At 41.4% G+C, this 16,744-nt stretch overlaps 1 protein-coding gene across 2 annotated transcripts; it reads left to right on the forward strand.

Moving 5' to 3' along the window:
- The first annotated feature begins 1,637 nt into the window (after window positions 1-1,637).
- On the forward strand, window positions 1,638-16,744 carry selenou1a (selenoprotein U 1a). Of its 2 annotated transcripts, none has more exons than XM_080740234.1 (6): window positions 1,638-1,694; window positions 8,541-8,717; window positions 9,583-9,674; window positions 10,768-10,908; window positions 12,580-12,744; window positions 15,391-16,744. In XM_080740234.1, the coding sequence occupies exons 2-6, from the start codon at window positions 8,576-8,578 to the stop codon at window positions 15,484-15,486; spliced, it is 636 nt and encodes a 211-aa protein (XP_080596360.1). In that variant the 5' UTR covers window positions 1,638-1,694; window positions 8,541-8,575; the 3' UTR covers window positions 15,487-16,744. The 2 variants fall into 2 exon arrangements, with proteins under 2 accessions (XP_080596360.1, XP_080596359.1); XM_080740233.1 differs by lacking the exon at window positions 1,638-1,694 and adding an exon at window positions 3,167-3,270.

The following is a 16,744-nucleotide window of genomic DNA, read 5'->3' on the forward strand; positions in this document are numbered from 1 at the left end:
AAGATTTTTTTGTTTTTTTCTGTTTTACAATTGCAAGGGTGCCAATACTGTTAGCCACAATGTTAGATGTTTCTTACCTTTTTATTGCAACTGGTGCTCAAGGAACCTCCTGAGAGCAGTGGAGATTAGAGAGAGATCCGCCTTGTTCAGGTATAATCTCTGAAATTACATTAATTAGCCTATACATGAAGGCCAGCCAACCATGTATACCATGAATGAATACCAGCCTGGCAGCCTTGCATAAAGTTGACCTCATTTCAACATGAATTTCAGCCTTTTCACTGACTGAATTGAAAGAAAAAACATTTTCATTGACGGTTGATCACTCAACCATTTGGAATTAATGTTTGAATCAACTACTAGCTAGCACTGTATAGCCCAGTGGTTCTCAAACATTTTCGTGTCAAGGACCCCTAAATTTACACTTATTAGCCGGTGGACCCCCGTTTGAAAAGATATGCCTGGGACCCCCCATATATGAGAAGATTATTTTGTGCTCTGCAGTGATTCTCAACCATTTTAATTTCAAGGATGTGTGTGTTGGATGATTGGATCATGTGATGAATACATGTTTTGAGCTTTTGAAATGTTCTCAACCTTTGACAATGTTGCATTGAACCTACTTGTACATTGTACTTTTTGAATACTTGAAACTGTACTTGGGAGTATGTATACTTCTTACTGCCCCTGCCAGATAAATCTGCAGCAAAGGAATGAATGGAGGGTTTGTTGCTGGTCAATGTGCCGTTATGTAATTGGATTTGCAGAATGTTTACAGAAGCTGCATGTCAGTTGTTCTGTTCTTTAACAAAAACACAGCAGCACTTTTATGCTGTTATACTGTAAGGCAGTGGTTCTCAAAGTGGGGTCCGGGGCAGGGACCCCCAGGGGTCCTTGAAAGAGGTTCTAGCAGGTAATTGCGTGACAGAGTTGTTTTGGCAGCATATGCCTACTAATAATTCATAACTTTCATGGCTTTATTTGACATCATTAACATAATGAACGGCTGCTGTCATTAACGTAATGTCTCTTTACAAATAATAAATTATGTCATATTCTGCGTTCTGTCTTTTATGTAGACTAATAATAAAATATAAATATAGGCTAATTCCTACCCATTTTATCTCGATATGTCTTTAGGGATGTTACAGTTAATTGAACTAATCAATTTAATTGATTTCTTTTTTCAAATATAATAACAGATTTAAAAAAAAAAAGTGAAAATAGCAGATCTACAAGCTCACACAGCATCACGATTTGACGGGTTGTGAGCTTGCAGATTGGCTGTTTTCACTAGCCTATCTTTTGCACATACTATTCCACAAATTATAAAATAGGGCTTAAGTGATTAATCAAACTAATTGAAATAATTCGATTTTGTAAAAAAAAAAGTAGGTTATTGGCCTATTTTTAATTGATTAATAAAAGGTTATCTACAGAATAGCCTAATCATAACAGATAGCTTCAGCCAAATGTCTTTTCGTAACATTTAGATAAATAAATATGTAAATCGTTTTATCTCACTGAAGTGTCCTCGTTTTACTTAGAGATCTGTGTCAAAGTTCAAGAATACATGATCGAGCAATCCGCTGCGATTAGCTGGCCTGCACTGCGGATCTACTTAGAGTGTCTGTGTGTGTGTGCCTGGTCACCTGACACTGCTGTGGTCTTCTGGCTGCATTCACACATCCACTGTGAGTGTTTACCTACTTTAATTCATTCAAATACCATTCAAAATACATTCACACTTTTAACTGTTGCAGTCTGCAGCTAATATATTTCAGCCGGTAGACTTCTTTTCAGTATTTTATAGTTTTTAGTGGTTCATTCTGTGTTGTGATGAAAAGAACCTTTGACCGACATGAGCTTAACGCTAGCAAGCTGTCATGTAACGTTATTATGTCACCATAACTGTAATCTCTCTTGACTGGTCTGAGGCGTCCAATAAAACTCAATATGAGTCATAATGATAAGGTGGATATTGGTGACATTCCTAAGGCTGTAGGCTAAATAAATGATATAAATAAATGTATCACTATCAACTGATAGGATATAGCTAGTAGCTACTGATAGAAGCCCTCCTCATTGCCAAGGCCATCAGGACAGTTGTTTGTCACCTACACTAGACTGGTGACATTGTTTTAAGATTCCCATTTGTGGATCACAGGCCAATTTGTATGGGTCACGACTCAAGTAAAAAATCCCATGTTATTTTCGTGCAAAACAATAAAATATACATTAAACACATTTTCCCTTAATACCAAAAAAAAAACATTACAATTTTTAGGAGGAAAAAAAGAATTGTATAAATGTTCAAATAAAGAAGCAAACCCTTCTAAGAAAGTCCATAACTAAAATGCAATAATAATTAAGTAGTGAAAATGTCAGATCTACAAGCACACATGCATTGCTTCGCGTCTCGTTGAGAGCTTGTAGATCGGGGTCCCGGGCGAATGTTTAATTTCTCTTGGGAACCACTGATCTACAGTATTTATGTCAGTATAGACCCATTTCTTGTTTACAAACATTGAGACTAAATGCACAGGTGACTGTATCATGTAATCAATTCCCAACAATCCCCAAACCTGTTGTATTTGGGGAGCGCTGGTTTCATTGGCTCATTTGGTACCGACCTGCGCACACATCTAGGTTTTTATCAATGTCACGTGGACCAGAAATGCTATATGTATACTGTCACAGTCTGTCAGTATAACATAGTGGTTGCAGTGGTGTGTGAGGCAAAGTGAACTAAAGTAAATTGATGCATTAATACTGAAAACTAATACCAGTGTCGAATGACAAATCCCAATGTGAATGAAATCTTATGCAGTGCATAATCTGTCTTGGTGCAAGAGTTGTGACTAAGCTATATAGTCTTGGATCTAACCACCATTCTGTATTTGGATGTTTTGGACAAACTGCTAATCATTTAATGGCATGTAATTGCAGTTGTCAAACTTGTCATGATTCATTACATCATTGAATGAAGACCTGTAATCATAGAAGTAAAAGTCGGCGTCAGGAATGGCATGTGAGGAATCCAGACGGTTCCAGTTTAGTTTGCAGCCATGGACTGATGCCAGAATGTCGCCATTGGTGCTTGTTATCTTATTCATATCAGCCAGAGCTCTTTGTCCTTGTGCCTATGTCTGCCACTAAATGCTAACACAATACAAGTCAAGTGCAGTGGGCTAAGGAGACTGTTTGGAATCGGATGAGCGAAATCTTTTCAACAAACTGCACTTACCCGCAGCCCGGAGACGCTGGCAAGTTAGTATTTTCACATTTGTTTGCCATTTGAGGTAGATCTATTAGATGGCATAGCTTTACAAAGCCACGAAGCCTGAATTTAAGCGTGCCTGCCTTTTCATAGACTCTAGTAAAATGTTTTGAGGGGGGAAAGGTTGTCTTAATGTTCTGTTACCGTACCATTACTTGAAATATAACCTCTACTTGTCGTTTTCTCTTGCATAGCTTGCATACAGTATAGGTTGAGTGTTATGTATACTGTCTGTGTATACTGTCTGCTCTATACCAGAGCTTAAACCTACACTAGCACAAATCCTAGCAGGATTCAACACAACAGTACACTGCTTGTGAAGGCATACATATCTACACTACTGTATAGATGTCTTATGATCCCTTCATTTCCTGACAGCAATTAGCATGACACAGAATGGTAAATGGTGCATTTATTTGGCGCCTTATCCAAGGCGCTTTATAGAGATTATTCACCCATTCACACACACATTCATACACCGATGGTGGAGGAAACCATGCAAGGCATTACCTGAAACTTGACAGTCGCTGGTAACATGACGTGTGACCGTCATGGGTGAGGGTTTAAATGGGTCTGCACAAGCGACCTCGTCAGCCTGTACAAACAAACATTCAGATTTCACAAACAAAGTGCTTTATAATGTCTCACACCTGTCTAAATACTGTCCAGCATTGTATAATTACCCGGATCCTCCGTGTTCTTTAATACGAAGCCTTTTATCCGATATTTTTCTTTTTCCCCATGTATTTCTGGACCCATTTTTGCAAGGCCACTCCCACATTTCATAGATGGGGTTGGTGCGTAACTGCGTATGGGGAACACCAGGAAATGCTGAGTGCAGAGTTCAGAGTCTTGCTCAAGGCTTCTTCGACACTTAACTCTCTGGGAGCCCGGGATCGAACTGGGAACCCTTAAGGAACCCTTCCGTGCAACTCTACCCCTGAGCCACTGCCGCCCCTGGGTAACATACAGTTGAGAGTAGCTACTACGAATGCTAATGACAATTACATTAAATACTCTATAAATGAATATCAAATATCTAAATACTGAATGAAGAAATTCAAAAACTGTCCTGGGTGTTCCCAAAACCCTAGACGATAAAATTACCAAAAGTTTTTTTTTGAAAGTGAATATCCCTTTAACATTTAACAGTCACTTCACATCACTGTCCTCTGGGACCCTACCAAGAATCATGTGGTGTATACAGAATCACACCCAATGTAGTCTAAACTTTGAAAAAGAAATGCCTTTAGGCTAGTAAGTTACGCCCTTATTGTGGTGTGATGGTCTGTATAAGATAGCTGTTGGATATCGTGTGCGGTTTCTCTTCTCCAGTGCAGGGTATGCATTGTATGCTTAACTAAAACCTGGGAAACTAGTTTGACTTCAGCCTGCTTGACACAGTTAGGTTACTTAGCCAAGGTTTCATTCGTCGTCAGTCATTGCACAATGCCAGCCGTGCAGCCAGTGTGTGTGACAGTGCATGGCATGCTGTGATTGCCGTCCACATGCGCACACACAAGCACTTGCTATGGGTGTGTGTGTGTGTGTGTGTGCAGGGGCGTCACAAGGGGGGGAGGAAAGTGGGACTGAGTTACTAGGGCCCGAGGTGGAGGGGCCTTAATTATTTTATACTTTAGCCATTGAAAAATAGCAGATATACAAGCTTACAGCGCGGCACTTTGGTGCCGCGCTGCAAGCTTGCTTCATCTCTTGAAGCTGCTATCTTTGAAAAGTTGTGAAAATGTGTGAAAATCTTTGAATAGGCTTTTATGTATTTTTTTAAGCGAACATTTGTAAATTTTACTTCTGGGGCGTCACTGCTGGAACTAAATATTTTGAGATGGGGGTCCGTGGTCAAATACATATCATTTTGGGGGTCCTTCACATGAAAAGGTTTGAGCACCACTGAGATAGAAACATACGTTTTTCAAAAAACCTTTAGAAGGATTTGAAATATTCAAAGTTGCCGTGCTGCGAGCTTGTAGATCTTCTATTTTTCAATAGTTGAAGCACAATAATGCCCTCTATGAAGAACATTCATCGGGGGGCCCGCAGTGAATCCTTGTATCCAGGGCCCAGAATTTGGTGCAACACCCCTGTGTGTGTGCAGAGAGCGAGTATCAACGTGTGTCAAGTTTTGCATGGTTGTGCAGTGATGTCATTACGTGCGCATCCCGCATCAAAAACTCATTCAAGTCACCCAGGGACTCATTCATGTCATGGTCATGGGGTCCCGGGGATGCGCCTCCATTGGAGTCCATGTTAAAATAATTTACCGTGTTGCGGTAAAAAAAAAAAGAAATTTCAGACACCACCATTGTTCGTGGGTGAAAGCATCCTACTTTACCCTACGTTAACACAAATAAAATCCACGTAGAAAGTCTTAAACGTCCGACGCCATTTTGCGTGTGTAAACTTTATATTGAGGACTCATAAAACTTTTCTGGGACCCATTTGAATGACCACCTGTGGGTCCCGGGACCCATTACATTGAAAACCTAGTAACATCACTGTTGTGGTGGCATGATAAATAACCTTTATCTATACCATAATGTTTTTACCCCTTTTTCACGCATTGACTGATTGATTGACTGATTATTCAATTAATAAAAAGTAATCGATAGAATAATCACCAAGCAAATTGATCATTAAAGTTGATGGTTGCAGTCCTATTCCAATCAGAAACAAAAGATTCTATCACACAAAGATTTGGAGGCCCCCAGTAGTGACTCTGAGGACCCCCAAGGGGTCCCGGACCCCCTGTTGAGGACTCCTGGTCTACATGATAAGATTATTGTGAGTGTTTTTTATCACAATAAAAGATAATGGCGATTATCGTCCTATCTCTACCTAGTCAGATTCCATGGCCATGGTACTGTCCAGGTGCTCCTCAAGTCTGAGGTGGAGACTGTCACTACTGCGCTGCTCCTCCCTGCCTCTAGGGGGCGTCTCGCTGAACAGACAGCCCTCTGCCACAGTCAGGCGTTCCTCTCCCACCGTCACCACAACCCAGGCTGCGTTCTTTCACCAGAGTAGAGCCAGAGCAGCCGCCGTCAGCCCTGACCCAAGCAAGGCCCCTTCAGGCAAGACATGACGGCATGTTTGCTTAATGTGTTGCTGCTCCTGCAGTGGTTAGTAAAGCAGGGGTTCCCAACCTTTACGGGATCAGGGCCCACCTGAAAATCTAGAACAGGGGTCTTCAACAGGGGGTCGGAGACCCCTAGGGGGTCCTCAGAGTTACTACAGGCGGGCCACCAAATATTTGTGATAGGATCATTCTTTTAAGCTGAACAACTTGAACCCTCGAATCCCTATTCTGACGGGAACTTTAGCCAAAAAATAGCAGATCTACAAGCTCTCAACGCCTCGCAGCGTGAGGCGTTGAGAGCTTGTAGATCGGCTATTTTCGGCAAATAGGTTTGGTGTAGAGGGGAAAAAGAGCAGACCAAGTACAGAGTGAAAGGTCAAGTTAACCACAAACACAAATCCAACATAGACTGATGACAGTGCTAATGCTGTCAAACACGTCTATGAATCTATCTATGAAATCGATGAAAATTGGCACCACACATTTATACAATGTAGAGGGGGTCCCTGCTTCATCTCTCTCACAGCTAAGGGGTCCCTGGCCTGAAAACATTGAAGACCCCTGATCTAGAAAGCATTAGTTTTTATGATCCACCAATCGATTGTGCCGTGGCTTGGATACTTCAAGGTTTTAAAGAAATACATTTTTACATTTTATTAAAATTGTCCGTATATTAATATTCGGTTATCAATAATATAGTAGTATTTTGCCAATTATTTCAGGGCCCACTTGTAGTGTCCACTTGGCCTGCCAGTGGGCCCACTGGTTGGGAATCACTGTAAATATTATGTATTTTGACTATACTGTATGACTTTCCAGTCTGTGTTTAATTGTAGGACAGATCCTGGTCATGCATCTTAACTAAGAACACATGAACAACAGCTATTTCTGGCAAAGATATTTGGTTGGTAGAGGGGGAGGAAAATGAGGAGAACTTTAAGCATTTAAACTTCCAGACGGGTGGTTTTCAAATTACAAGAGAACGTCCAAACAATGGAATGCCGCCTGCCAAAGAATGAAGTAGATAAATGCCAACAGCAAAGATATGTGTGTAGCTGCTTAGTGCAGTTGTTTATTTTCCCCGTGGCTATCTTCCAGTGGTCTGTTGCCCTAAAGTAAACTGAAGTGCCGTGGCCTACATCTGGCCTAGATATGGCACATCATAAATACAAATAAATGGTTTATATGGCGCCTTTAGCCAAGGCGCTTTACAGAGATTACATTCACCCATTCACACACCAATGACAGAGGAAACCTTGCAAGGCACCAACCTGCTCATGAGGAGCAACTAGGGGTTCAGAGTCTTGCTCAAGGACACTTTGACACTAACTCTGGGGGAGCCGGGGATCGAACTGGGAGACCTTCGGAAACCCTCCGTGTTCTAATGACGGTTTCTCTACCCCTGAGCCACTGCTGCCACTTTGCACACATGGCTCAAAGTTTGTTGTATGCCCAGTTGGTTGTATGCCCAGGGTCCCAATGGCCAAGCTTTGCAGGATGCGCTGTGATTGCCTAGATGATTTTTATTTAATATACAGGTAGATTTGATGTGTCTATGCAGGAAATATTAAGTCACACAGATAAAAACGAAACCGGTTTGGAAATGCCCAAAATTGAAGTAGACCAGCCTTCGTTGGATGCGTGAGCTGAAAGCAAGCATCTCCATCTTATCTTTAAACCCTTCCAATCATATTCTAATCATGGCTAGGAATGGGACGATAAGCGATATCGTGATAAAAAAACACTCACGATAATCATATGAGATTTAATTTAGCGTGAAATTGTCCTCTGTCATGCACTGGGATCAATTCACCTTTTATTTGCCGAGCTGCCGATATCCGGCACGATTTAAACCTTCTGTTGGTAAAACGTACATAATATACGTACTTGATAGTCTTTTTTTTCACTCTCTACCCAATCTCTTTGCCAAAAAAATTGCAGATCTACAAGATCACAACGTGTTGCGTTGCGATGCGTTGTGAGCTTGTAGATCTGCTATTTTTTGGCAAATGTTCTGCCCCAGGATAATGGTTGTTGGTGATATTTTGATTATCGCGATAATATCGTGATTCGCGATTATTTCTTTGGTCACAATAAATCGTGATATGAAATGTTCATATGGTCCCATCCCTAACCATGACCTGGCTTTCCTCTGTTTTGTCATTGCAGTGTTGTCCTCCGTGCTGGAGGGGGAGCTGTTAGGAATGGGGATGTGGTCTCTGGGGCTGGGCGCTGTCGGGGCGGCGCTAGCGGGGATCTTCCTGGCCAACACTGACCTGTGTCTGCCCAAGACGGCCCAGGCCTCGCTGGAGCACCTGGAGGACGCTGACCTGCGCTCTGTGGAGGGTCAGAACACGCTATTTGTACCCACTAATTCTCATTGAATGTCTTAATTTTAATTTCACAATGAAACATAATCTGCACGGTAGAGTAGGGGTGGATGATATGGAAAAATACAATATCACAATATCTTTCCAAGCGGTATCATGATGCATGATCTAATAACGATTCTTTTTCATGTTGGTTTTTAATTTATAGTTATTTTTCAAGTTACTTAACAGTACAACCACCTACAAGGTAACACAAACTAAAAGAAAAAGATCCTTTTGGGAGACATTGTATCATCTCTACAATATTTATCACCATATCGCCCACCCCTATGGTAGAGCATGTTAATACAAATATTACAACTGGTACATCTGTATGGATGAGTATGTTAAAGAACAACTTCGTTTTTTTACAACAAGGGTTCATATGTTAAATTGGAATAAAAGAAAAGATGAGTGCTCAATGTTTTCATTTACAGCTTTCTATTTTAGCAGTTTTAAGTAACGATTTTGATTTCAGTGGGTGAGGGCATGCGTACAAGTGGCTAAATATATCTTTTTACACAATATGCACCGCAATCTTTCATAGGTAGATGTGACTTACTGTATGGGGACTAGTAGTGTTACTGTAAATGGTAACAAAGAAATCGCTGGCTTCATATTTAGTACTTATACTTGTACTTGTACTCATGCTAAAATGACAGAAAGCAGTATATGAAAACATTTTAACACTCATCTTTTCTTTTCTCTAATTACAATCTAAAATATGAACCCTTGTTGTAAAACTAAGTTGTAATACCAACTAAACTCAAAAGTTCAGAAACGTAACTTGGATCGATTATTTCTCCCTTACGCTGTCCTTCTATTTGTGGTTTGGTTTTCAGAGGACCGGGTGGTGAAGGCCAAGACCCTGTGGGAGACCAACGGTGCTGTGGTCATGGCAGTACGGCGGCCTGGATGATTTTTGTGCAGAGAGGTGACAGAATAATGTTGGATCATTTCTATGCATAGCTCAGGGGTAGAGAAACCGTCATTAGAGCACGAAGGGTTCCCAGTTCGAATCCAGGCTCCCCATGAGTTAAAGGGGAAGACCACCCATTTTCAATATTGAAATATGTCATTAATATACCTTAGAGGAGTTGTGTGGAAATAGAAAAAAAAGTTCCCCCCCTTCTGTGTTTCCTAGAACTGGAGGATTGATTTTGGGGTTTGTATTGTAAATTACAATGTGTGATGTCATCAAGTTGTAATTTACAATACAAACCCCAAAATCAATCCTCCAGTTCTAGGCAACACAGAAGGGGGGAACCTTTTTTCTATTTCCACACAACTCCTCTAAGGTATATTAATGACATAGTTCAATATTGAAAATGGGTGGTCTTCCCCTTTAATGTCGAAGAGTCCTTGAGCAAGACTCTGAACCCCTAGTTGCTCCTGGTGAGCAGGTTGGTACCTTGCATGGTTTCCTCCACCATCGGTGTATGAACTATGAATGTGTGTGTGAATGGGTGAATGTAATGTACAATCTATGTAAATGCCTTGGATAAAAGCACTATATAAATGCACCATTTACCATTTATCACAGAGGTTGTCGCTGGCCCAAGCAGATTAAGGTTCAAGCCAGTGGCTAAGTCAAAGTCCAAAACTCAAGGCACACCTGTATTTATATCCCTGAGAAATAGCCTCTATAATACTGTTTCTCAAAACGTGTGACGTGTTTTGAGCTTGTAGATCAGCTACTTTTGCTATGTATATGCATTGTGGCCATCTGGAGTGAGTGTGAAAATGTAGTGGCCCTCCTATAGCTATAACCCCATAACTCTTGAGAGTGTACAGACAGAGTTAGCCACCCGTAAGGTTGCAAACTAGCAATAATTCAGTTGGGGACCCCATGGAATCCCCTCAAGGACTCCTTGGGGTCCGAAGACCACTGGTTTAAAAAAACAGAAGGTTGTCTGTCAGTTGTCAGTTTGTGTCTCCTGTCTCAACTCTTCTTGTCTTGCTCAGGTCTCTGAGCTCTGAGTCTCTCTCTCTCTCTGTCTCTGAGCTGTCTCTCTGTCTCCCTGCAGGAGGCCTCAGAGCTGTCCTCTCTGCGTCCCCAGCTGGAAGAGCTCGGGGTCCCTCTAGTGGCCGTGGTGAAGGAGGACATCGGCACAGAGATCCAGGACTTCAAACCGCACTTCGCTGGAGACATCTATATAGACGAAAATGTATGTCCCTGTGTATTATTTTAGTTTAATCACTTTAGGGGTGCAACGGTTATAATTGATTATAAAAAAGCATTATTAATACAAATGTATTATATATTTATTATATTGTTGTCTTTTTCTTTAGAAAAAAACATTTGTATTTCATGTGCCCAAAATAGGGATGCCAAGTTCAGAGTAGTTTAATGGGAATTGCCACTCAGGTCTTCTCACTTACAGTATTTGGCTGCAGCTCGGTGCCTGGGTGTGGACTGTCCAGTTTGTTGCAAGTTGCAACTAGTTGCGTTGCGAATCATTGCTCTGGACTGGGCTCAGCATACTGTAAATGACATACACATTCTTGCTTTCTGAATATCATCTCCGTTTGGGTGGAAACGTGGAAAAATGTCCAAAACCTTTACGTTTCGGGATTAACCCATTTAGACTGGGAGCACATTATTAGCCTACTTTAACCATTCTTTTATGCTTTAAATAGTGAAAAATAGCTGTGAGCTTGTAGATCTATTTTTTTTTTTTAATCACGAAATGTCTTCTAAATCCTTCTAAGGTTTTTGAGAAGTGCATGTTTCTACGTCAGTGGTTGTCAAACATTTTCATGTCAAGGACGTCTATAAATAGGAAAAATGCAAAAAGTCCATTGAGGTCAATGCAGGATTGGTGTAAGCTTGAGGATTGGCCAAGCTTCACATGACATTTTGGCTATCCAGCCTTTAAATAGGCAACCACACTTGGAATTCCCCAGAATTGCATCTTTCTAGTTATACATGTTGTGTATAACATAGGCCTACTCTACCATACAGATTGATTAATATGACATTCTATTCATTAAAATAACTTGAAGAGGAATTCCAGCACATTCCGTAAATGTGAGGAGCATAAATCCATGTAAAATGTCAACACGTATTACCACGCAAATTGATTTGCCAGCTATGCACCTATCTGTCAGAAGAGAGTTCCCCACGTTTTCTTTTGTCTGGAAGTATTTGTGTATATACTAATTATATATTATTAAAATGCTGATTAACCGTCAAATCAATGAAGTCAACCATTAAGACGATCTAAACATAAAAAATACGATATGACATAATAAATGTTGTCCGACGATGATGGGATTCGAACCCACGCGTGCAGAGCACAATGGATTAGCAGTCCATCGCCTTAACCACTCGGCCACCTCGTCCTATGAGAATCACTTCCGAGTCACGTGACCATATAAAGCTTATACCACAAAGAGCTTGAATCCAAGCAAGAAACCCGTGGCACATCTGGCAACAGTGGCTAGAATTACCGTATATGTATTTGGTCACTGACCCAGTCTCAAATATTTGCTACTGGGAGGGTCCCTAATACATAATATTTTGAGTTACAAATGTTCACTTTAATAAAGATATATTCAACGATTTTTCAAAAATAGCAGAAGGTCGCAGCGCGGCACTCGGTGCCACACTGTGAGTTTGTATATCTGCTATTTTTTATCTGCATTTAGTTCCTTTCACTGTGACTGACATGGGGTGTGTGTGTGTGTGTGTGTGTGTGTGTGTGTGTGTGTGTGTGTGTGTGTGTGTGTGTGTGTGTGTGTGTGTGTGTGTGTGTGTGTGTGTGTGTGTGTGTGTGTGTGTGTGTGTGTGTGTGTGTGTGTGTGTGTGTGTGTGTGTGTGTGTGTGGTCTCTGCAGAAACACTTCTACGGCCCCCTGCAGAGGAAGATGGGGGGGCTGGGCTTCATCCGGCTGGGGGTGTGGCAGAACTTCATGCGGGCCTGGAGGGCCGGTTACCAGGGCAACATGAACGGAGAGGGCTTCATCCTGGGCGGCGTGTTCGTCATCGGAGCGGGAGAGCAGGTCAGCCTAACTCTGGCCTTAAAGGAGTAGTTCATTGATAACTCCAGTGTTTCTCAACCACTGTGCCTGGGGACCTTTGGTGTGCCCCTGAGAAGGGTCAAGTGTCCCCCCTTGAAACTGCTTGAAAGCCAGTATTGTATAAGCACACATTGTATAAGCACACAACGCCTCGCGGTGCCAGGCGTTGCGTGCTTGTAGATCTGCTGTTTTCACTACTGTTGTGCGACAGCCTTGTATGATGAAGCAGGGCTTTACTTTGCGAAGAAACGTACACATTTTAAACTTGGAGATACATGGTTTCTTCCCGACAGTGACGATATTTACACCCCCATATTATGTTGGTGTGCCCATGGATTCTTGGGACATGAAAAGTGTGCCCATGCAGAAAAAAGGTTGAGAAACACTGGATTACTCCATAGAGACTTGAGTTCAATAATAATATTTTTTTGTATTTGTCGCATTCCTAAGACAAAAAAATTGATTATATGCATGGCCCTGAATGGGGACCCAGATGCATGGCACTGGGTGGGGAAACTGTCAGGGTAAATTTACTATAATCCAATTTTTGTCTTAGGAATGCGACAAATACAAAAAAATATTATTGAACTCAAGTCTCCAAGGCGTGAGTAATCAATAGAAAACAAGTAATTTTGGGGGTGAACTACTCCTTTAACACCTGCTGACTAACAAATGATTTCATCACGGTCAAGTGGGAATAAAATCGAGACGAGTGAATATCCCCCGTTGGCTTCAATGCAGTTGCTCAGCAGTAAAATGGCTTTATCTCTAAATCCAATTCCAGATCGGGTCGATTGTCGAGAAAGGCTTTTTTTTCACCGGCCCGTATCTAATAACAAGTCGTGATAACAAGTATTCTTTTCTGCGTTAAAGAAAACATGTTGATCGATATTACAACATAGTGAATTTCCACAACATGGAAACATGGGCTACTGTGGGTCTTCAATATAAGGTACAATTAATGGAAAAACCCCAGCAGAAGGTATCGAAATGCTTGATTCTGACTGGTCAATCGCTGAAATCAGCGGTCTGATATTTCTGGATAACAGACCGCTCCGCTTGATATAAACAGGCCGCTGCCTAATCAAAGACTCAAAACACCTGCTGCACTGAGGCTGTACTGCTCTCAAGAATGTTTTTGAAAACATTTGAAGCGAGAAATAGACAATGCAGTAACCAAATATGGATTCTATTTGATTAACACTTCCTTGTTTGCGTCGAGGTGACGTTGCGCTCTGCGGACGGCCAGTGCAACACTTTCACTATACTGTAAGCAAGGAAATATTTCGTAGTTTTTTTTTTACTTGGGTCAATGTATCAATTTATTTAGTAAGTAATCGTGCAATAAGCGGTTCGCTTCGCGTCGGTGGCATATCAACCTGTCGGGCTCCTATCACTCGATAATGACCGCTGAGCGAGATGTTATCCAGGTTCAGGTTCCGGTTTATTGTCACACATATCCATACAAGTACAGATTTAATGAAATGCTTGTGCCAGAAGCACTCTCAGCCTTATTACACAAATGGTCACAGTGACCGACGAGTCTGGACCCGCATAGTACCATGCAGACCACACAAAACATCCCTTACATAAAGCACCTTAACTCATTCGTAGTTTACGGCCGTAAAGCCCGTTAATTTCTCTATGTCTTTCACTGCCGGTGCTTCTCCTACCTGTTAACGTGGGCGCTCGTCCAGTTCCCATCGTGCGTGGATCGGACACTATGCATCGTGTGTTCGCATATTCCATCAGCTTCTCAAATCCGTTGAAACTTTTTCAATTGATCAATAAGTTCTCCATCTGTAAGCCGCGGAGTTCAGACAGAAAGTTAACGGGCCAAAATAGAGGACGGACTTCCGCTTCCGGTTCAGGGACTCCAATGTTAAAGTTGTCCGCTCAATAATGTGTCCGTGTAGAAACCGATCACGGAGCATTAGTTCCGGCCAATTTTAGTTCGGTTCGATAAAAAAATGTTTTTTAATTCATTTTTATTACATTTACGGGTTCTACGGGCATGGCAGAGAAGGGGTACAAAGGGGTATTTTGATGGCAGAGTTTGAGTTAAAGACCCAATGAAATGACTATTTTGGGTATTTTATTTTGAAGTTTCAGTTTGAAAAGGAAGCCTGTGTGTTTCTGAACCTATCCGAGGGGACCAGCCCTTCAGGCGATGGGATTTAAAATCTGAGTAATGGGAGTAATGGGAGCCAGCAATGGGAAACAAACAGGTGAATGTAATCAAAGGTTCATTTATATTCAAAAACTCTGTCATCACTTTTTGAATTTCTGTTCACAGGAAGTAATTAAGAATGGCTTATTTAGGGACCTTTGATATAAATATACACAAAAATGGTTTATTTTCTATTTTTTTTTGGCATCTAGTGTTAGGTATGGCCATATTATCACTACAGATATGCTCTAAAAGTGTGAAAACATGTTTTTGATTTCACCCCGTCTTTAAGTGCTGAACATGTGTGGGGGAAAAAAATAGTATTTGCGGGTCTCAGCATCCTCTTTTGGACCAATTAGCTTGGAACCACAAGTGTAGACTACAAAGATGTGTATGAATAAACATTTTCAACTGATGGTATTGCAGGGTATTCTGAATGTATTTCTGTTTTTTCACAGGGCATCCTTTTGGAACACAGAGAGAAGGAGTTTGGGAATAAAGTGGAAAATGCTGATGTTTTAGAGGCCGTCAAGAAGATCGTGCCAGTGAAATAGCTTCTATATTTGTTTTTCATATTGGATAAAGACCAGGCAGTGATAGTATATTTAGATTAATACGTGTATGAAAAAGAGACTTTGACACAGTTGTTTGCTGCTTACTTAACACACGTTGTTTACTAATCTCCTCAGATGTTTTGGCATGATCGTTTGGGATTGCCTGTGCTGTAATGTTCCCATTTACACTAATAGACATGACATTTTTTACATTGTTAAGTTATTGACCAGCAAATAATGTGAATGTTTTAGACTACTCAGGTGATCTCCGCTGTGTTGTTATTGTCGAATATCGCTTTACGCTTGAGCTACTTTAATTAACTTAACGCAGATAAAAGGCTGTTTGTAGCAAATAAATTACATGTGTTAGAAATGCACGACAGAGACAACTATTTCAACATTGCTTACTTAACTGTACTTGTGTGTTAGCATCCAGAAGCTAAGAGTATGTTTAAAAAACACTAGTAAAACAAAGGAAAAACTTGAAGTCAGAACCCATGTGAGGACAGTTTCACTTTTCCACTGACCAGGCCACATCAGTCAGAACAGAATGCTGGGGTGAAGTCTATATTGTGCTGAAGTCTTTATATGTATTGTACTGAAGTCACCGATATTAACAACTAGTGTCTGTTTTACAGTGCCCATCCTACAGTATGCGTATTTGTCTAATGCAGTGGTTCTCAAAGTGGCATACAGGGACCTGAGGGGGTACTAAATAGACCCTCGCAGGTTTGTTAACTGAGAGTATACAAATGGAACCAAATGGACTCTTACGGGTCCATTTGATTCCATCTGTATACTCTGTTATGGGTTCTGTCGAATTAATAAGCACGTTTTTTTACACAAGTACAAGGGAGGTGACGGGTGCGTAGGAGAAGACCAAATGAGGGACCCACGGTACCGAAAGAAAACCTGCACATCGTCTTCAAATGCAGTTTGAAGACGGTGTGGGGGAGGTTTTCTTTCAGGTCTGTCGGATTTCAAAAGTGCGATCCCCAGATGTGTGGTTCACCTACCCGGGTAACCAAGCTCGCATCCACCGCGGCAGAAGTGCAGCGTGGTCTGTGTGTTGTGCGATAATGACGACCTGACTCTAAACCCCATAAGGACAGGAGCAGGTTTGATGCTCAAGACGCACACAGACTCACCTACTGCTGCTGTGTTGGTTGGCTGTTCTTGGTTCTCCCGAAGTAGGTTGACCGCTTGAGTTTAAATGTGAACGTGTATTGAATGAATGCAGAGCACAATAAATTCTAGG

Source organism: Nannobrachium achirus, assembly GCF_963921795.1.
Source record: "Nannobrachium achirus genome assembly, chromosome: 13".
In the NCBI taxonomy this organism is placed as follows: domain Eukaryota; kingdom Metazoa; phylum Chordata; class Actinopteri; order Myctophiformes; family Myctophidae; genus Nannobrachium; species Nannobrachium achirus.